Source organism: Lissotriton vulgaris, chromosome 7 (genome assembly GCF_964263255.1).
Source record: "Lissotriton vulgaris chromosome 7, aLisVul1.2, whole genome shotgun sequence".
Taxonomy (NCBI): Eukaryota; Metazoa; Chordata; class Amphibia; order Caudata; family Salamandridae; genus Lissotriton; species Lissotriton vulgaris.
Window position 1 is genome coordinate 26,342,778 of NC_141695.1, and position 21,145 is coordinate 26,363,922.

Here is a 21,145-nt window from a genome sequence, read left to right on the forward strand (position 1 = left end):
CTGAGGGAGGGACAGACAGCTAAAGAAGCCTTCTCTCCCGGTGGATGCTGAAATACATGAAATGTGTGCAACTGGTAAATCTGCAAATGTACAGGGTGTCTGGAAGCTGTTATTGGCTTTAATTGATGGAATCACTTGAAGTTTCCTGAGGACACACATTCATTCTTTTTGAGAGGCATTGTATGGAAGCAACCAACTAAGCTGCTAAGTGTGTTCTTTTAAAGGACCCTACTTATATGTTCACAGTGCTTTCTGTCACAGACTGGGACCCTGTAGCACTAAACAAACACAAGTCACTATTCTCCACTGCAGCAACCAGTATTCAATTGTGCGGCTCTCTGATGCTGTGCAATAACTAGTAGAAGTTTCAGAATGTACGATAGTGCAGTTCCCACTGATTAACATAATTTGCATGTAATTTTCATTTAAGCAGGGAGTTATTTTATATGCAGTTACCTGAAGGTGAAAGCCTGAAAAAAGCTACTGAATATTTTTTTACTTTTAGCCACACCTTTGCCCACGTCCCCACGCTTAGTCACAACCGCCCCCAGAGCGTGTAGCATCACAGTTCTCACACTTTTGTTCATGCACTTCGACCACTGCATATATTCATACAATAGAAATATAGCCAGACAAAGCGCAAAGCAGGCAGACATCGTTGACGGTAAGAGACTGGCTCCATACTTTTTGTATTTATCCATTCTGCAGAGGGAATCTTGTTAGAAAAGTCGCTTCTACTGGGTGATGGCAGTCTTCCAAGTCACATTACAATTTTGTTTTTGCATCCTTTGCAATGAAAGGCAGTTGTGCAACAGTAAAGAAAATGTGCATGCACGTGCATATACATCACTTATTTTCGCTAACACCCCATTTCAGAACAGGCATACTAAATATGGGTTAGTAGAAGGCCCGATGCAGGCTGCACAACGAATCTCGAAGGGATGAAACCTACATGTAAGATAACTATACACATATCAGTGGCATTGTCAGGGAATATCCAAAAGGTCATGTTCAGCAGACGACTCACCTTTTCTGGGTCATACAGGGGCATATCTATGCTGCCTGTCATTGTAATTTCCAGAGAAAGCCACAGCCTTTGGTGACAGCGTGTCAGTGCGGTGGAAATAAAGAAATGGATATCTCCAAAAGTGAAACCCTGCGAGGGTCGAGCCAGGGACCCTACACACACCAAAGGAACGGGTGGCGCTGGGGAGCTGTGGTGGAGGCACCCTGATGACAGGTCAACACCTTCCGGTATACCTAGTTCTACCACCAGGCATCCAGGCACCCAGAGCACTGCGCATGCGCACAGGGATCAGTGTTTTCCAGGGGGCACAAAGCGCATGCGCAAAGAGTGGGTGTACACTGGATGATCTCACAAAGTCTAAAAATAAATTACCATTTCAAAACAACGCGCTCTCCGGTTAGTGCCAGGGTGACTTCGCAGCATACTGTATAAAGTATAAGAGAAATCAACCGATACAATTGAATCCGTCATTGACATTACCATTGAGTTGAAATATGAGACTACCAGTATGCCTATCATTCTTCAGTATTACTGCACACTCAATTATGGACGCAATTGTATTACTAGTAGTGACGGCAAAAACCGCAAATTTAATCCGAACAAAGAAAAATAGCAAAAAATGTGCAGTTTGCTTCAAGGTTGGCGCCCATCTCTATTGTTCCGACTGAGACTAGTTAGCCATCTTTTATGTCCCCTTTTTCCGGATGTGCGCGCGCATCTCTGCTGATTCCATGCTTTCGGGTGTGCGTGCGCAGCTGAGCTGCCAGCCTTGGGCGCAGATGTGTTTTTGTCCCGCGCATGCGCATTGAGCTATGTCTCTGGGTGAACATGTCTCCTCCTTGCCCCGGCTCTTCTCGGCCCCCTGGCCCCCCTCGCCTGTCTTGGGCATGTGCAGAAAGTCAAACAGAAGCGTCTTGAGCTATTTTAGTTCAGACCTAAAACAGTTTTCACGCCACGCACCCTCTTAATGCCTTCAGATACAAGACCTTATCCTAGCGATTACAATGAGAAGCAGAAACAAAATGGGCAGTGAGAAACCAGCCCAGGTGAGTCCCTTCTCTGCCAAAGAGCTGTAATATGTTTTGGGCAAACACAGCTCACCATCTAGAACCGAGGCATTCAGCTAACTTCCCAAAGGGCCATTATGTCCTTGCAGTGCCCTCTCACTCCCTGCCCTGGTGTGCTCAGTGTGCCTTTGTATAACAATACTATTGCATTTTTTATTTAGCGTTTTATAATGCCCCCTATGAAAAGAATGGTACAGAGACACCTAGGAGCAGGGCTAGGGCAGTGGTCGAAGTGGGGAAAAAAAGTAGGGGAACTGTGGGCGGAGAATCAGAGGGTGGGAATAAACCGAAGATTGGATCAGTGGGCGGAGTCGGAGGTGTGGCTAGAAATAGCGAAACATATCAATTTGTAGTATGTTTGGCATTTCACTGACCAGTTACAGCTTATAATGTTATTTAATTCAAACATGTTTATTTGAGGTTTAATATATAAGTTGTTTACATTTAATACATTTACAATCTGGGACATGTTTCCAATCACAGAATGTTCCAAATACGCTTACAAGTGGAATCATGAGCTACTTGTGTCAGAGCAATGCAGTTTCTTTCATCGGCATCGGCACTTCTCCTCACTTTTTCTAACCATTTCTGAACATAAAATTCAGGTTTAAATGCTATGACAGGAAGCCCCACAATTTTTCTGAACATTATAGAAGATGGACAATTGATTGATATTCAGTTCCGCAGTGGTGTGAGCACCTCATTATTTCACTAAAGCCCCGTTCACATTCAGCAGTGGAGGTACTAAAGGTGTCTATAATGTGCACTAATGGTTTCAGGCTTCCAGGGATGCAATTTTTATTTTTTTTGTACTCTGAAACCAAGGATGTAGTGCCTAGTATCAAATACATGCAACCTGCTACAAAGGTTTTGTAATTCTCCCTCACCATATAAGATGTCTACTGGATCTGGCCAATAAACTGGTTGTAGGAGTTTCATTCTATGTACCCACTCTTTGTATTCCATTTTGTCAATGATGCATTAGTCATTGTCATCCTTTTTCGCAGGTTATTTGCTAAGCTCCTAAAGAACTGTGCCCTATTGATGCTAACACAGCCTTTGTTCTGTTGCAGTTCTACACCAGCAAACTACATCGGTTCAGCAGCATTTAATTCAGTTGTAGCAAAGGGGCCAGGTGAATCAGCCATTGATTCAAGCACTAAAACCTGCATCTGTATTGAACTATCCACCTCATATATATGGTCATATCATGCTGCAGCAGCCTTCTGCATAGGTCACGCTGCTGGAACTTTGCGTTGTGCATGTACCACATTGCAAGGTGCAAGCATGATGCAAGGCCCTTGTAAACATTCCCCTTAGTCTGGTGTGCATGCAAATCCTGCATTGCCAATCCCTGATGAGTTGCATTAGTACTGCTGGAACAAGGCAAATGGAGGCACCAATGGGGGAGGTGGACTGGCCTGAAGGGTCCTGTGAACTCAGTGGCAAAGTCACCGCTGCGCTAGTGTGTGCTACTTTTTAGGCCTGCCCCAAGCTTGGAGGCGACCTTCAGTATGGATTGTGGTGGACAAGGCTTCAATGTTAACCAACACTGGCCACCGGTAAGGTCCACCTGCTGGTACTAAGAGACCAGGGCTTCTAAGGTCTAGTGGGTCTTCTAATTGTCGAGTAGGGGTATGTGCTCCCTCAGGAGAGTGGTCTGGTGGACAAGTCATGAAGGTTGAATCAGGTTTCCTAGTTCTAAATTCTGTAGCTCTGGCCAAAGTGCTACATCCTATCCTCCCGAACACCCTTCTGCCCCACTGAGTGAAACTCGCACTGTCTTCAGCTACAACCCAATTCTGCCCCATTATAAACACCTGGATGTGACTCAATTCAAATTATGCCCTGCCTATAAAAAGTAACAACATTCTGGAAAAGGCAAACACTCAAAGGGAATGCAGGATCATGTAAAGCATACGAAATATAAGCAGGAACGACATGTTAACTTAACACTTTTACTCTCATTGTTCAGAAAACAATGAGTAATTTTTTGTCTCTAACATTGAGGACATGAATACAGGGCTCCTCCTGTACACATGTGTTAAGCAGGGCTCAGAAGAGAAAAGGCCTCTTCAAGAGAATTTGATCTGACTCACGGAAACCCACAAGGGCTCCTTCATATTCATGTCAGCCAGCTAGCTGCTCAAACATAGTATAGTACATATGTATTCAAGTGTCCTGCAAAGGATACCTTTTGAATTGTCCTGCTTGGCCAACTCTTCTACTCACAAAAAACAAGAGCGATATTGAAAGTAAAAGGCAAACTTATATTTTCATTCGGGAAGTGAACAAAAAGCAGTAACCCACTGAGCTATGAACATAACATATTGCTCTTTGATATGCATGGTACAAGTTCTTCGCAGCAGGCGTATTAACCCTGTGCGCTACATTAGATAAGTCAACACTAAAAACTGCGAACAAACAAAACTCCAATCTCTCTCCATCAGGAAGATAAACAATCTTAAGACTTTTATTGTTGCAGAAAAATGACTGGATTTATAAGGAACGCTGTAGTGATTTGTGTGCTTTTAAAAGTGAGTCATTATGCTGCATGACTAATGGCCCGCAGATCTCCGTGGTAAGTGTTTAACTCATGGAACCAACCTTCTGAATATCCACACTTGCAACCACCTGCTTAAATTAAGCACTGCTGCAGGCTTTATCATGAACTGAGCAGGGACAGCAAAAGGTATAAAGGGGCGGGCGTCTGGGGGCTTAACCACATGGGTCAAACAGGCCTGGGGTTTTACAGCTTCCGAAATGTATGTGGACAACCCTGACATACTGGTTGTAAGGTTGAGCAAAACAGGGGGGCAGGACTTGCTCATCATTAACATATATTCCAGAGGTCTCCCTGGCGGCAGAAGCCCCAAATTGATCGGCGAATTGGATACACTGTTATTGGGCTGGGATAAAGCCTCCTTCATTTTGCTAGCAGGTGACATTAATTGCACGATTGAGCCTTTGTACCAGCCAGAGGATAATTGGGGTTACGAAGAAGATGTTACGTGGAAAATTCCTGAACTTTCAAACAAAACCACAGTCAAAGCAACGGAGGCAGCCTTGAACTGGACTTCCTTCTGCCTCACTTGGGGTTTAAGGGCTGTGAACGGTCGCACAAAATCAGACTTTGGAGCAAACCCTACCTTTGACAATGGTGTAAGGAAGAGTCGTATAGATTACATCTTCATAAAAATGGAACATTGGAATGTAATCGATGACATGGAAATCATAACACGACCTGAGAGTGACCATAACCCCCTGTCCTTGAAATTCTTAATGTGTGATCAGATAAAAACAAGGGAACCGGATCCTAGGGGGCAAGGGGTGATAACGGTATCAAATGACCGGAGGAGAGTGAAGTGGTCATTAATTTCAAACGATGTAATGATTCAGACCAACATTGAAAAGGTAGTGACATGTGCTCTAATTAACATGAAGTCCATTGCTGCTGAAAAGGGTCAGGATGCTTTACATAAATTGATGGGTATTCATGATAACTGCTTTTCTGAACTTAAATTTATTCTATCAAAGCCATGTAACCATAATACCGGACATCTGAACCCCCCAAGAAGTAAATGGTATAATAGAGAATGTAGAGATGCACATACCCACCTTATAGAAAAAGTTAAAATTAGAGATATCTGTGCTGTTAAAGAGGCTAGGAAAACGTATAAAAAGGTACAATGGGTGGCAAAAAAGGAATGGGAAGACGAGTTTTGGGCAGATCTTCTGGAAGCCAGTAAATCAAATGACCATGTCAAATTCTGGGACATCGTCAAAAGTGGTAAAGATGGCGAGTTTCGTACCCCATCTAACCATGTTTGCCCGGAAGACTGGATCAAACATTACTCTACCCAATTCTGTACAGTGGCCCATGATCCCCCGTCCAGAATGTCTATGCTGCCGGCAATAACACCAGGCAATTTGACCCTGTCCTTCACTGAAGCTGAAACAGAATATGCATTGGGGCTAACAAAGAGGGGGAAGGCACCTGGGTTGGACCAAATTCCGGCCGACCTCTTTAAAGCGAACACGGGTCTGTGGGTACCTTACCTAACTTACATAGCTAACAACATTGCGCGAGGTGCCCACATCCCCAAGACCTGGAAAGGGGCGGAGATTCTCCCCATACACAAAAAGGGTGATAGATCAAACCCAGGGAACTATCGCCCGATCAGTCTAATTGATTGTTTCCAAAAGGTTTTTTCCCGTATGATTTTGGTGAGGGTCCATGGTTGGATGGATATGGAAGGAATACTATCCCCTTTACAGGCAGGTTTTAGACCCGGCACAAGTACTATAGACCAGGTCCTGAGGTTTTGTATGATTTTTTGGAAATTTGTTATACTTGGCGGCGGTACCATCTTTGCTGCATTTATAGATTTAAAATCAGCATTTGATTTGGTGCCGAGAGGTAAACTGTGGCAGGTTTTAAGGGATCTAGGAATGCCGGGGGAACTAGTGGACATCATCATCAGACTACATGAAGACAATTTCGCTAGGGTCAGATGGGGGGCACAAGGCCAATTTACGGACTCTTTCCCAGTCTCCCGAGGAGTCCGCCAGGGGTGCGTTCTCGCACCCACCCTATTCCTACTATTTATAGACCAGGTAGTGAAATTTTTTGGGTCAATTAACACCGATGCTCCGTCTCTGGCGGGGACAAAATTCCCACTGCTGATCTTTGCGGACGACACCCTCCTCTTATCTAAAACGAGGGGGGGTCTGCAGAAGGCATTGAATCACTTTGAGGAATACTGTAATCGTAATGACCTTCAGATAAATGTGGGGAAAACAAAATTTATGGTTTTTTCCAGAAAAAAATCTATACGTAGTAGTGTACAACTTAATGGGGTAAACCTAGAACAAGTTGACACGATGACGTATCTGGGGGTCACTCTGGATTGCCGATTGTCCTGGAAACCACAAATTGAGACCCAGCATCTAAAACTGTCCCAACTCACTGGTTGCCTTTTGCGGGAGCAAAAGAAATCGATCACCAAAAGGGTTGCCCCGGCTTTACAAATTTACAATGTTAAAATCAACGCTGCGACATTGTACGGGGCAGAGTTATGGGGCTTTATGGATCTTTCAAGTTTGTACAAAATCCAGTGCAGGTTCCTTCGTAGTTTGGTGGGACTCCCCCAATCAACACCACTGATCCCTCTTTGCCATGACATGGGTTGCCGTCCAATAACAGATATGGCACGCTACAGAGTAGTGTCCACCTGGAGGCGTTTGTGGACCACGGAGGAGTTGTCACTCTTTGCAAAGGAGGTATCCGAGGTAAAGGCTATAGGGGGCTCAGAGAGAATCCCATGGCTGCAGATGGTGAAAAAGACCCTGGTTGACATGGGCCTTAGCCACCTGTGGTTCTCGCCAGATATTAGTAATTTTCCCTCAAAAAAGGATTTTAAGAGTTTATTCTGGGCTTCTATCCGCCATTCCCTGGTCCAGGCATCCGGTTCTGAAGATCTGACAGGGCGTTTTTTAAGATTTAAATTGGATCCGGTTCGGGAGTTATATTGGGATCTTATTTCTAAGCCCCTAGGGAAAAAATTGTATCATCAATTTCGGGTGGGCACTTTACCCCTCAATTCCTTCACAGCAACATGGAATAATAAAACTAGTAATCTATGTAGCCATTGCTCTGGGTGTAAGGAATCAGAGGGACATTTTTTGTTTGTTTGCCCGCGATATAGTGAACCTCGTTCAAAGTGGCTAAAACCCATTTTTAAACGTATAAACTGCAATAAATCTTTAGATGCAATATGGGTTTTAAAAACAAACACAACTGATTTTATTGTGATATGCTTGGCTAAATACCTAGGTTGGGCCTGGGTAATCAGATCAAGAAGGAATCTTACCGCTACCTGACAGAGTGTAAGCTGCATAGTGCCCACCATTAAAACCTGTTAAACCCATTTTAGAGCTTTTTAACTATTATGAAATGTTATTATATTTGGAATATTTAATGTCTTGATTATTGTCGTTGATGGTTTAATAACTTTTTAACCTTGGACTCAAGTTTGATGTACATTGTTGATTTTATATATATGTAAATGTTTTGCTAAACTGTCTTTTATGATTTCAATTATCGAAATAAAGACATTAAAACCTGAACCTGAGCAGGGACAGCGCAGTCACTTTACTGGCTGTCTTGAGCGCAGAGGCTCATGTGCGAAATACTATGGACCAGGGCCCGTGATCTGCACAAGTGGCATGTAGTTTTGCTGGGATGCTGGAAATTGTTGTACCAATAGTTAGACCCTCCATCTGGTAGAAACATAAAATGTTATGTTTAGCTGATTTATCAGTGCAAATTTGGATTTGTAACTGGTTGTCAGTGCAACTATCACTGTAAAATGTTGTCAAAACCTGTACTAAATTGTCCAGCAGGTTAATTACACATGTTTTGGCACTTGACCTGGTTCTCAATGAAACTCCACCCCTGTGCCTCTCTCCACCTAAGTAAATGCTCTCTTCCGTATTTGTGCAACCCTTGTGGTAGGGTGTACCATGCATGGCTTCCACCTTGTAACCAACACATGCGGACTGAAATAGCTAGCAGGCACTATGGACAGTATTTCTAAGGTGCAAACATACCTCAGTGAATTAATACTCGTCATTGACGTCTCTCATGTGTATGGATTACGCTGACAAAACCAATGACTCCTTCCCCGGTCGGTAAATTTGAGTATCACTAAATTGGATACATAATGCTTAGAAATGGCAGAAGTGGTATAAAGCGCTTTGCAACTAATATTGACTTGTACATGAGTCGAGTTGAACTGATGTTGCAATTTACCAACGAAAACAGGCTGGTACTGCAACGCTGGCTTTGCAATAGCACGGCTCACATGCTCAGAAACTGATTCTTTTTCATCTTTACAGTATTTTGTTAGCCCTTTTCTGTCTGACACCTTGCTTCAGAGTGAACAAGGCTGCTACTGAGGGGCAACTGTAGAACTAGCCGTAATCAACATATGTCGGTGCCCTACAAGACTGAATCTGGGGAACCAGATTCGTGTCTGGCAGGAGGCTCACGCATCCTTTGATTCTGGGCAAATCACTTAGTCTCCTCGTGCCTAAAAAAGCAAATACGTATAATGCAATAGGCTTTACATTGCTGAAAGTTTGACCTTTTGGCGGGCATTATTATTTGCAACGCCAATAGGTCAAACTTTCAGTAATACGAGACCTATTGAAAATACTTGTTTTAAAAGACCACAACCCTAAACACAGACAAAGGAGTGGTACACATTTTAACAAAATAACATGAAAAAAAGCAGATAAGACATAGACATTTTCAAGTTATTTAAAAAAAAATTGCACCAATTATTTCATTTTCCCAACCTACTAGATGTTTGTGGAGTTCAGAGGCAATTCTGGCTCCTCTTGCAGCTCCCAGTACAGAGAAATGAGCAGAGCTGTTAAGGAGAGGCTGGGGACCTCTGGGCAGGCATGGAGAACAACTTCCAAGAGAGGCTGGTGGGGCTGGGTCAGCTGAGTGCCTCTTGTACAGCAGCCTCCCTCCTCCTATTTTTCAGTTCTGGCTGGGTGGAGAGTTGATTTACAGCAAGCCACGCAGTCCTCAGTGAAGCCCTTTTCTTTAGTTCTCACATGGCGTTGCAGCGCAAAGCGCTGTCGTTGGCTGGGAGATTTTGTAGGAGAGTAGATTTGAGAAAGGGACTTGAAGCCCCGCCCCTCATTTTCATTGGCTGGCATCAGTGGCCTGCCATTTGAAATGACGGGTTTTTGTTGACACCCTTTGGCCTTCGATCCGGACTGGGTCACCTGCTTTGCTGCTGTCCAAAAGTACTTTTTTATCTTTATGGGGCATGTGTTTCTAAATAGAAACACATGGCCCCATAAAGACAAGAGATCAATGTTTGTTTTCCTAACCATGGTGGTTTGGAGTAATCAGCTGGAAGGCGATGATAGGTTGTTAATTGGGAAGATAAGGTCGTGCGTTGTAACTAACTTGTAACACTGAACAAAACTATTGATTTTTAGAGAAACCACAAAGCAGGTTGTCGTTTTACAGCGCATACATTCCCACAGTGATGCATGATGCCGACGTTGCTTTAGATGACTCGTATGTTGTAGTTTAGGTGTCCCCTCACGTTTAGCACCACCCCCCTTATGACCTACGCAGTCTAACATGAAACCCTAATGTATTTCTGCACAGAAACCTACATGCACTTTGCGTGCAGAACGCCAGCATTTGTCACCTAAGCACGCAGCTGAGCGAAGGCGCAGGTGCGTACAGTCCAACCCGGAGTGTCTCATATGAAGAGAATTCAAGTATACGTACAGTACCAGATAAAGCTTAAGGGGGATGATTGTAAGATGGACAGAAGGCTGTATGGATGAATAGATGTAGGTTTCATGTACACTTTATAAACAGAAAATAGAATTTGAAGTAGAGAACAGAGCAAAATGCTTTGGTACATACTTTCACATCTAGTAGCCAAAGGCCATAAAGTAGAGGAATTTTTTTTTAGAACTGGGAAAAAAAACAGTCACCATCCAAAGATTGGGACAAGGGAGACTTCAAGTAATGCAGATTTTCATTCCTGCATTGGGCCTCTGGTACATTTAATACTCAACTGAGCCCATTTGCTGAGGAACTCTCATTCAAAGCGGAGAATGAGTAGAATATCAATGCCCATTCCGTCCTTGGCCTCTTATAGTAGAAATCCCTTGCAAAGCGTGAAAGAAGGCTTTGCTGCAAGCAGAAATTTCAGGTACATGCTGGGTGAGGGGGAGATGGGTTCCATTGAAACCGGTTATAGGGCCCGATTTACAGAACTAACTTAAGACAAAATCCTAAACTTTCTACCATTTTGGTATTCACAGAAGGCACCTACTCTTTTCGGTATTCACAGAAGTTAGGACTCCTAACTTTAGGACTCCTAAATGCCTTCTGTGAATACCGCAAGTCTTAAAATTAGGATTTTTCTCAATTTAGTAGTAGTAAAGTTAGGAGTCGTAACTTTAGGACTCCTAAACTGAGAAAAATCCTAATTTTAAGACTTTCAATATTCACAGAAGGCATTTATTATTATTATTATTATTATTATTAATAATGAGTTTTATATCGCGCCTGGTTACCCTTGGGCATCCCCGCGCTCATCCAGAGAGATACGCTAAAGCAAGAGACAAAGGAGTTAGGCAGGGAACAAATGATTTTTTAAAAGTTTGCGGAAACGTAAAATACTCGTTTCCGAGCGCAGGTGCAGCGGAAGGGAATTCCACAATGTTGCCACATTTACGGAAAATCTTCTGCCACCGGTTCTGGCCTTCCTTACCCTCGCAACTTGCAGCAGATGTTGATGGTCTGAGCGAAGGGCACGGGAGGCCTTGTAAGATTGAACCATATCCCGTAGGATAGGTGGGCCTTTCCCCTGCAAAATTTTATGGGCCATACAGAGTGCTTTAAATTTCACCCTCTCTCTGACAGGGAGCCAATGCAGCGCCTTCAGCGCAGGGCGAGCTGATTGACGCCTGGGAAGGTCCGTCAGGAGCCTGGCGGCCGCATTTTGCACTTGCTGCAATTTGTTTAAGGTAGATTCTGGAGCCCCAAGAAACAACGCATTGCTGAAATCCAGCCGTTAGATGATGAGCCCCTGGATAAGTAACCTCCTAGAGGCCACTGGGAGGAGCGGTAAGATCTTCCGGGCTGACCGGAGCAGACCGAAACACACGCCTGCGGTCTTTTTAGCGTGTGTCTTAAAAGAAAGGTCCTGCTCCAGCCACACCCCCAAGCTCTTGATCTCCTGTTTGGGGGTGGTTGCCGCTCCCAGGCAGCTAGGCCAGCTACTAGGTGACAAGGAGGGAGGGGAGTTCCCCAACATCATCAGTTCCGTTTTTGAGCCGTTAAGTTTGAGTGCTGAGCTGCACATCCAAGTAAAGATCTTAGCCAAACACGTGTGCAGCCGGTCGGGTTGGTTTGCCGACTGGGGAAGCCCTACCACCAGCTGGGTATCATCAGCGTAGCTGATCTTGATACCCAGTGGCAGCACCTCACTCTCCAGTGGCGCCATGTAAATGTTAAATAAAGTAGGGCTCAATGATGAGCCCTGTGGCACACCACACTGGAGAGGGACCAATGATGACTTCTCGTGGGCTTCCCACACCTCAAACGTCCGGCCTTCCAAAAAGGACGCGAACCACTTCAGGGCCATCCCAGAGACCCCCACCCCCGACAGCCGTTGGAGAAGCACCTGATGGTCTATGGTGTCGAATGCCGCACTGAGGTCCAGGAGGATCACTGCCACCGATCCCCCTGAATCCAAAATGCTCCTGGCATTCTCCACGACTGCCAGCAGGGCAATATCTGTCCCCTGGCCGGGGCGGAAGCCCGTTTTGGAGTCACCCAGAAGGGAGTTGGACTCCAAAAAACCCGATAGGCGACTGTTCACCAACTTCTCCGCCACCTTGCTAAGGCTGGGGGGCAGGGAAATAGGCCTAAAGTTGGCAAGGTAGGCGGGGTCCAGGTTAGGCTTCTTCAAGAGGGCCTTAACCGCTCCCTTCCAACTGGGGGGCACCACTCCTTGGGTGAAAGATAGATTTATGAGGTCCGTCACTGGGCCGCCGATGGTAGAGGCTACCTGCTTAAGATATTTCATTGGTGCAGGGTCTTTCGGAGATCCACTCTTCATGGTCGCCAGGACCCCGAGAACTTCTTCCACAGTGACAAGACCGAAAGAATCCAACTCCACTGGCCGCACCCTGGGCTGAAACCCTGGGTTACCACCCGAGGGAGTCTCCTGGGCTAGCCGGGGGAGAGATGCCAAGATGTTATCTATTTTAGTTTTAAAGAAGGAGGCCAGTTCTGAACATTTCTGACGTGGATTATCGTGAATGACCTGAGGTTCGGGAGTTTTCAAGAGTTCTTTGATGACCCTGAACGATTCTTTCGAGGAATTAGAAGAGGAGCCTATTCTCTCCTCAAAAAACTCAGATTTCGCTACCCGGATGGCGGATTTATAGGTACTAAGAGCCGCCCGATATTCTCTCCGGCTCGTTTCACTCCAATCTTTCCTCCAAGTCCGCTCCAGCCTCTTGCAGCCCTTCCTCAGAGTTCTCAACTCTGGCGTGTACCAGGGCGCAGATCCCACTCTCTTACCCCTGGTAAGTAGTCTCTTCTTGGGGAGGATGGCATCGAGCGAATTAGTCAGCCAGGTGTTTAAGTTCTCATCAGCTACTAACAGATTGGACCCAAAGGAGGGCCAGGACGCCTCCAGATGTACAGCCCAGGTGTCCACTGGGAGCCTGGACCAGGCTCTTTCCACCGTGTGTACCCTGGGAGTTGGTGCCACTAAGACATAACTTTACTACTACTAAATTGAGAAAAATGCTAATTTTAAGACTTTCGGTATTCACAGAAGGCATTTAGGAGTCCTAAAGTTAGGAGTCCTAACTTCTGTGAATACCGAAATGAGTAAGTGTCTTCTGTAAATACCAAAATGAGTAAGTGCCTTCTGTGAATACGAAAATAGTAGTAAGTTTAGGATTTTGTCTTAAGTTAGTTCTGTGAATCGGGCCCTCGGTATTCAAAGAAGGCATTTAGGAGTCCTAAAGTTAGGACTCCTAACTTCTGTGAATACGAAAAAATGAGTAAGTGTCTTCTGTGAATACCAAAATGAGTAAGTGTCTTCTGTGAATACGAAAATGGTAGTAAGTTTAGGATTTTGTCTTAAGTTAGTTCTGTGAATCGGGCCCATAGTTTTGATGCTTCCCAGCACAACAGAGACACGTGCAAACACTTCATAGAGACAATGGATTTCAGTAGCGAAATTAAAAGGTAAAATACATGTGTTGCCGCCTCTTTGAACACAGAAAGGTGTGGAACAAAACTGTTGAATACTAGAGAAACCACGAAGCCGGTTGTCGTTTTAAAGCGCGTGCATTCCCATAGTGATGCATGACGCTGACGTTGCTTTAGATGACTCGTATGTGGTAGTTTAGGTGTCCCTTCACCTATAGCAACACCACCCTTATGACCTACGCAGACTAACACGAAACCCTAATGTATTTCTGCACAGAAGCCTACATGCACCACTGCATGCAGTACGCCAGCATTTGTAACCCATGTACACAACTGAACAGAGGTGCAGGCGCGTACAGTCCAACCCGGAGTGTCTCATATGAATAGAATTTACGTATATGTACAGTACCAGATAAAGATTAAGGGGTATTCGAGAGATGATTTTAAGATGGACAGAAGGCTGTAAGGGTGAATAGATGTAGGATTCATGTACACTTTATAACCCAACATCTATTACCTTGGATACGAACTGGTTAATTCCATCACAACTAGTAGAATCATACCATCTCGGTTCCCATGTGTATTCAACTAAGTACACCTTAGAGTTGCCAATTGTGTTAGTCCTTTGTCTTGTAAAAATTTAGTCTTCTGTGTTTATGATGATAGATATGCTCCTTTTAAAATAGGTAATAGTATGACTGGTATGTGTGTATGTGTGTTTGATTGTTAAGGTTAGTTATTACTAGAGGGCACTCCTAATGTTCTGCTTTTTATGAAATTATGTATGTAAAATTGTTTGATTAATTTTCCTTCGACAACAAAATGATTTGTATAGTTGTACAAATGTGTCTCAAAAATTCCTTTAAAAAAATGAAAAAAGATTAATAAATTTACATGTTTGAATAATACTTTACAGTTTCTCTCTTTGGCATCTTTTATAAAAAATTATTAGATTTATTCAATGTTAAAAGAAATATAGGTCCCTACTGAGGTTCTGTACTTTTTTGCTTGGTTCATGTACACTTTATGCACAGGAAATAGAATTCAAAGTAGAGAACCGAGCAGAATGCTGGCGCCCCTATAGCCACTGCCCTCTCCTTGGTACGTCCTTCCACATCTAGTAATCAAAGGCCATGAAGTGGAAGACATTTTTTTTAGAACAGGGGGAAAAACAGTCACCATGAACAGCAGGTGCTAGCCTTGGGCTATCTTGTAGTTTGTGTTTCTATCACCTGGTCCTGTTTGATTACTCGATACTCTCTCTCATTTTTTTAAGGCTTCCCACATGCTTACTGGCAAATCTGAACTTCCGTTTAAGATTAATTTGTTAGGTGTGGCGAATCGGAGTGTCCAAAGGATTACTCAGTGATGTGAACTTTAGAAAAAGAAAATAACTCAGTTTTTTAAAATGTTGCCCGTGTCCTCCTATTTCAGTAAGGACTCACTACCAAGCAATATGTAATCTAGGAAAGTTTGAAACTCATCCTTGAGCAAGAGGGATGGAATCCAAAGATTGGGACAAAGAAGCCTTGGGGTAATGCAGATTTTCATTTCTGCATTGGGGTGCTGGTACATTTAATACTCAACTGAGCCCATTCCGTCCTTTGCCTCTTATAGTAGAAACCCCTAGCACAGCGTGATAAAAGACTTTGCTGCAAGCTGAAATTAAAGGGACCCCAATAGATTTCCCTTGGCTCCAGGCTGCAAAGAAAATAGACTGGTGCCTCATAACTCCTCCATCAAATCTTACATAAAGTACACATCATTTGCGTTGGACAGTCCTCTCAGAGAATGGAATGGATGTTGGTGAGTTCCCCTCGGCCTACCCTCCTGGTTAAACACACAACTGAAAACTTATGGCCTGGAATACTAATGGCTTCACCACCATATAAACATTTATACAACAATAGAAAAATTACAAGTAAATTACCCACACCATGCGTGAACAAGAATTTGCAATGCAATAGGTCTCGCATTTACGCAAGTTTAAGCTATTGGTATTGTAAATGACAATGCTTTTTATTCATGTTTCCAAAACATAAAATAAAAGGCATTGTCATTTACAATGCCAATAGCTAAACCTTGCGTAAATGCGAGCCCTGTGCATTGCAAATGCTTGTTTTTTCCTGGTGGCAACCATCAGTCTGCGTGAGCCGGAAAATAAAGGGCAGAGGAAGTCAAGGGCGGGGACACCAAAGTATCCTGATGTGACCGTTGTATTGGTCACAGTGGGTGCAGGCAAGTACTGAACCCAATAAATGAGGTGTTGATGACAGCAGCAGCAGGGCCATCAGAGGAAGCAGTTTTCATGCTAAAGTAAGACTGAGGGCCCTTTTGGTGTTGTTTTGCAGGCCCCTAGACACAGAGGGGAAGGGGTAGGAGGTCGTGGGCAACGTAGAGGTCTTCCTCGTGGTGCACCACACAGGCTGCAATTTTAAAAGTAGCGCTATTCCTGCAGTCCTGGAACGCTTTTTTGAAACAAAGAAGTAGGGGAACGGACTGACATCATTTTTAAAAGTAAGGGCACGCCGTGCCCTTCCGATTCCACCCACTTCTAACACTGGGCTAGGGGGACTGGTGGGGTGTTACACTCACAGAGCATTACCCTCTTTGAGGAAGAGGCCTGTCATCGGTTGCTTTCGGATAGAGATGCTGCTAAAATTACTGTGGAGATGGGGTGGTGGGGAATTCCAGAGATAAGAGTCTTGTTGGTTCCCCCCAAACTGTGTCAATTTAGCTAGTTGTACAAATGCAGGGAGAAGCTATCCTTTGCAGGTGAATGAATGAATCCATCGTCTAGAGTTGTGTTGTGAACTGATTTGTGCATCAGATACAGGGATTTGAAATCGATCCACTCCATAGGCATCACTGGACACATTTTTAAATTGCGATAGGGGTGCCCGAATCTTCTTTTCTGAAGATAAGTTGGACAGCAAATTTCTGTTCTGTATGTTGCTGACATATTGATTTGCATTAAAATCCTCACATATACCAGTGTAGTACGTATATGCTAGAACATTCTGACTAGTCGGAAAGTAATGCCTAACTCAGATGTGCTTAAGTTAGCATGACAAGGTCGCAGCTGGCTCACATTGACATCCATTCATAGTTGCAGAAAGAAACGTGTAATTTTATTTTACATGAACAAGCCTTACCACGTGCAGGACGTCATTATTTGCTATTCCTGGAACCCCTTTGGCCTTTCTTCCCAGCCTCCAGGACCTTTTGTAAGATGGGAGCGCTGGGCTCCATTTCCTCGTGGCCCTGTGAGAGGAAACCACCAGCATAGGGATTCCCCCCGTGGCCCCTTCATCCCCCCGCTCATACCACAAACTCCATCAGCAATCCAGGGGCTGGGCAGGGCCCAGGGAGGCAAGCCTTCCCCTGGGCCCCAGCAGCAGCACGCCCCTGGTAGATTCAAGTAGGAACACAAGAACATTTAACGCACATACCAAACTCAACCTTGCACTCCCCCCGCATCAGGAATTACCATTGTCACACTTATTCCCCATGCATTCCTACGGGAGGGCAGGCCCCTCTCACACACGCACTCAGAGAGCGTACGCACTTTACACTGCGCCATCAGGGGTGAACCTGCCAGAAGGGCCAAGTTCTACAGTCTTGCCTTTGGGACCTTATAAATGTTTAGCCATGCAACAGTTGATGTTGTTGCACCAAGGATATTGTGCTGCATAACTAAATACTTATAAGGTCCCAAAAGCGAGACCTCTTGGCTATGCCAATGCTTGTTACTCCTGCTAATCCAGCTAGAAATCTGAGAGACACCTTCAACAAAGGCCTATCCTTTTTCCCACAGGCTAGAGGCATAACCAAAAACATATTTTACACCCTCACTGCTTAGACTTAGAGGCATACCCACTTGACTTCAATTTGCGGTTGATTTGCACTTGTCATAGCTATAACGATCATGCAACCTTCACTTTTGTGGAGCTCAATTGACAGACGTGCTTCCTTTTCAAAATCAACTGCACCATCTACAAAGGCATCACAACAGACACTCCCACCTATCTGGCTGGCAAGCTCACCACTTCTGGTGGCTCTCAGACACTAGAAGCCAAGACACCATCAGACTGAGAAAAAAAAAAGAATCAAGGCAACAGGTCTTTTTCATTCTCGCATACAGGATCTACAAGGACATCCTGATATCAATGAGGACCACCCCAACCCTGCTCTGATTGAGTAAATATATAAAGACAGGCAACTCTTAAGAACACAAAATCACAATGCAGAAATAGTCCAGTCCCACCTCCAGAACACAGCCACCCTTCCAATTGCTCATTGACTGCATCTTTGCCTTTGACCTTGTCCAACAATTTGCTTCCTTTGGTGCAGGTTTATGTTATACAAATAGCTCTTACGCATGCACATATATTGTTGCTCTAAATAAAAAGAGGGTTGAGATAGTCCCAATCCTATCTCAGTCTTCATAAGACTAATTCCAATAACAATAAACTCAACCTTCATGAGTCAAGAATTAAAGTAAAAACCATAAAAGTTTGTTCATTAGAGGAATCAAAACATTTTTTGTTAAATCATTACAGGGGAATCAGCAATTAATACTTAATCAATATGAATCAAAATAAGTAAAAGGTCAACATAAGGTTATCTCTAAAGCATGCACCAGTTAGAACCAAAGTATAGCTCAGCAAGATGACTGACAGAGTCTGCCTCGAAACCAAGTGCCAAAAAATGTGGCATATAAATAAAAAGGCAGACTAGCGTCAAGTCTGATCGGATAGAAAGTGCAAAACGATCGAAGTATAAATCACTGGACAGACTGACATGAAGTCTGCCTTCAAGGAAAGTAAGCAAACGGCTGGTGCATATACTAGAAACATCATCTGTTGTAGGGTTTTAGGAAGAGAAACCCCACTGAGTATGATCACTTATGACATAATAGGGCTGGGTCAATAATGATTCATCATGAGCAGCAAATCATTACTTAAACATTCAAGAATATATCATATAAGATACACCTAGTAAATATCCACTGTAATGCATATTTATGAACGAGGAAGGCACAGAAAATAAGGTGATACTTTCACAACGAAACAAAATACAATAGCTACTTGGAGCAAAGATTAGCCCCTTCAAAAAAAGACTTGCGAAAAGGACCTTGAATTGTTACAGAGGGCCACATGTATCAAAAAAGAGTTTTGCGATTCTCAAATTGCGATTTTTAGCGAATCGCAATTAGAGAATCGCAAAATGCAATGTATGTAGGATTTGCTAAACATTTTACAAATCCTACATATTCCTTATTAGAGAATCGCAAATTGAGATTCGCAATTAAGGAATACCATCCCTCCATCCCTCTCATTCCAATGGGCTAGGAGGCCCATAGGAATGAATGGGAAGACATTCTCAATTTGCAATTACAATTTAAACTTTGCAAGGGTGCCAAAAGGACACCCTGTTGCGCCCCTGTAATATGCATGAGTGCACATTTTGCGCACATACATGCCCTAAGGGCATGTATGTGCGACATATGGCACTTTAAAAAAATCTAAAAAGTGTTTTTTTAAAGAAAATCGCAAATTACCACCAACTTGAAGTTGGTGGTAATATGCAATTCCTTAAGGCCAAACAGCAAATTTCTGGTGCTTCCAGAATTGCATTTAAGGAAACGCAATTAGCAATTCCTTAATTGCATGTGCAAAATAGAGAATCGCAAATTTTGCAATTCTCTATTTTGCGATGACCTTTTGGGATAATACATCCCAAAAGGCTTTTTCCAATTCGCCAACGGGTCGATTCTGAGAATCTGCCTGTTTGCAAACGGGAAAAAGGCTTGATACATATCAGAGGAACATCTGGACATGGCTTTCTTTGGGAGCCGCGCAAATTTATACAACATTGTTCACTTTATAAGCAGAGACCACAGCTGAGGCTGCATTTAAAACGATTTTCAGAAAACGAAAATAACACAGAGAAACATGCACGTGGCCTCCCATGAGCGGAGGGAGCCCTGCAGCATCGAGAAGTTGTCCCCGGGGAAGTGCGGCGCAGCGAGGCCCAACCAGGTTCTCCGGAGCGAGAGAACCCCGCCTGCTGCGCCGAGAAAATCGCCTGCAGCTGCCCGGGTGAGGAGAGAATTGGCAGCCAGGGCTGCTGATGCCAGCGTGGGGCTCCCATGAGTGAAGGAGCCCCGCAGCATAAAGGAAACCTGCAAGTCCCCCGAGCCCCGGTGAGTGAAGGGGGGGGGGCTGCCGTCCTTGTCCTGCCCCGAGCCGGTGAGTCAGAGACTGTTGGGGGAGCGTGCCTGAGCGAGGCGCAGTGTGGCAGTGGTATGTAGAGCGGCCTGTCCTTCAAGACACTCCTATTTTTCAGCTAGGCTGCAGGATCTATGAGGGTATGTGCATAACTTTATCACTCCTCTTCCCTTGTTATATCAAAGATCTTTAGTTCCTGCGCAAGTGTCACTCTTTGTCACAGTACAGACCAGAAAAGGTAAAAACTGCCAATATACCATCACCCATCCCACAAAAATTGTGGAGAAAGAGAGTGAGCACCTCACGGTAGAACCACCAATGGGGTTATCTGGCTAGCAAATGCCAGTGTACCCACTTCTCATCATCGGTTGCTCACTCTCAAGAAAGTGGAAAGAAAAAGACAGACAAATAGAAGGAAAGGACAAACAACATGTAATGCTCCTTTTCCTCCTTAACAGACAAACAGTACTCAGTTCCGTGCCACAGCGGATAGCAGGTACCACTCGCTGTTTAAGTGTACATATTCACCATGCACCCCTGTGTGAAAAAGAAAAAGTGAATCTCACACATTAAAATTGCAGAACTCACTGGCCACTCCTGCTTTTATTCTGGGCTGTGAGTGCTCCAACTTAAAAACAGATCACACTGAACTAAGTTTCATGTGAGTCTAAATCACCAACATGTTTCGTTGCTGTACTTTGAGCAACTTCATCAGGGCAAAAAGGGGTTTTGTCGCTTTTAGATTCCACTCATATCTTGTTTAAACCTGAGACTGTTGCTGAGTTACGGAGCGTGTTGTGACCGGCTGGGAAACCTCGACCTGTGGCGGGTTTCAATGAAGGATACGTGATATTCATGACACGGATATCCTCCTGAGAAGGGTAGCAGGTATGCAGTAGATATGTAGAGATATGTAATATGTATGTAGAGCGGCCCCAGATGGCAGCGGGACGCTCCAACGTTTGGCTCGGTGTTAAAGGGGCACCCATGTCCGCTCCCACATTTGGCAACATTATTTACAGCGCCAGCAGTGCTC

At 44.2% G+C, this 21,145-nt stretch overlaps 2 protein-coding genes across 4 annotated transcripts in view; one reads left to right on the top strand and one right to left on the bottom strand.

The window, feature by feature from the left end:
• Positions 1 to 1,274, bottom strand: part of LOC147700568 (zinc finger protein 8-like) — a 36,724-nt gene extending 35,450 nt beyond the window's left edge. The window contains exon 1 of one of the 3 annotated variants that reach the window (XM_086929698.1): positions 1,028 to 1,274. In XM_086929698.1, coding sequence (XP_086785824.1) covers positions 1,028 to 1,069 — 42 coding nt within the window. In that variant the 5' untranslated portion in view covers positions 1,070 to 1,274. The remainder of the gene's footprint in view (positions 1 to 1,027) is intronic. The other 2 variants (XM_086929695.1, XM_086929696.1) reach the window with 2 other exon arrangements.
• A 549-nt stretch (positions 1,275 to 1,823) lies between these two features.
• LOC147700569 (uncharacterized) overlaps positions 1,824 to 21,145 on the top strand; it is a 66,603-nt gene continuing 47,281 nt past the window's right edge. Inside the window, exon 1 of the mRNA XM_086929699.1 lies at positions 1,824 to 2,073. Coding sequence (XP_086785825.1) covers positions 2,032 to 2,073 — 42 coding nt within the window. The 5' untranslated portion in view covers positions 1,824 to 2,031. The remainder of the gene's footprint in view (positions 2,074 to 21,145) is intronic.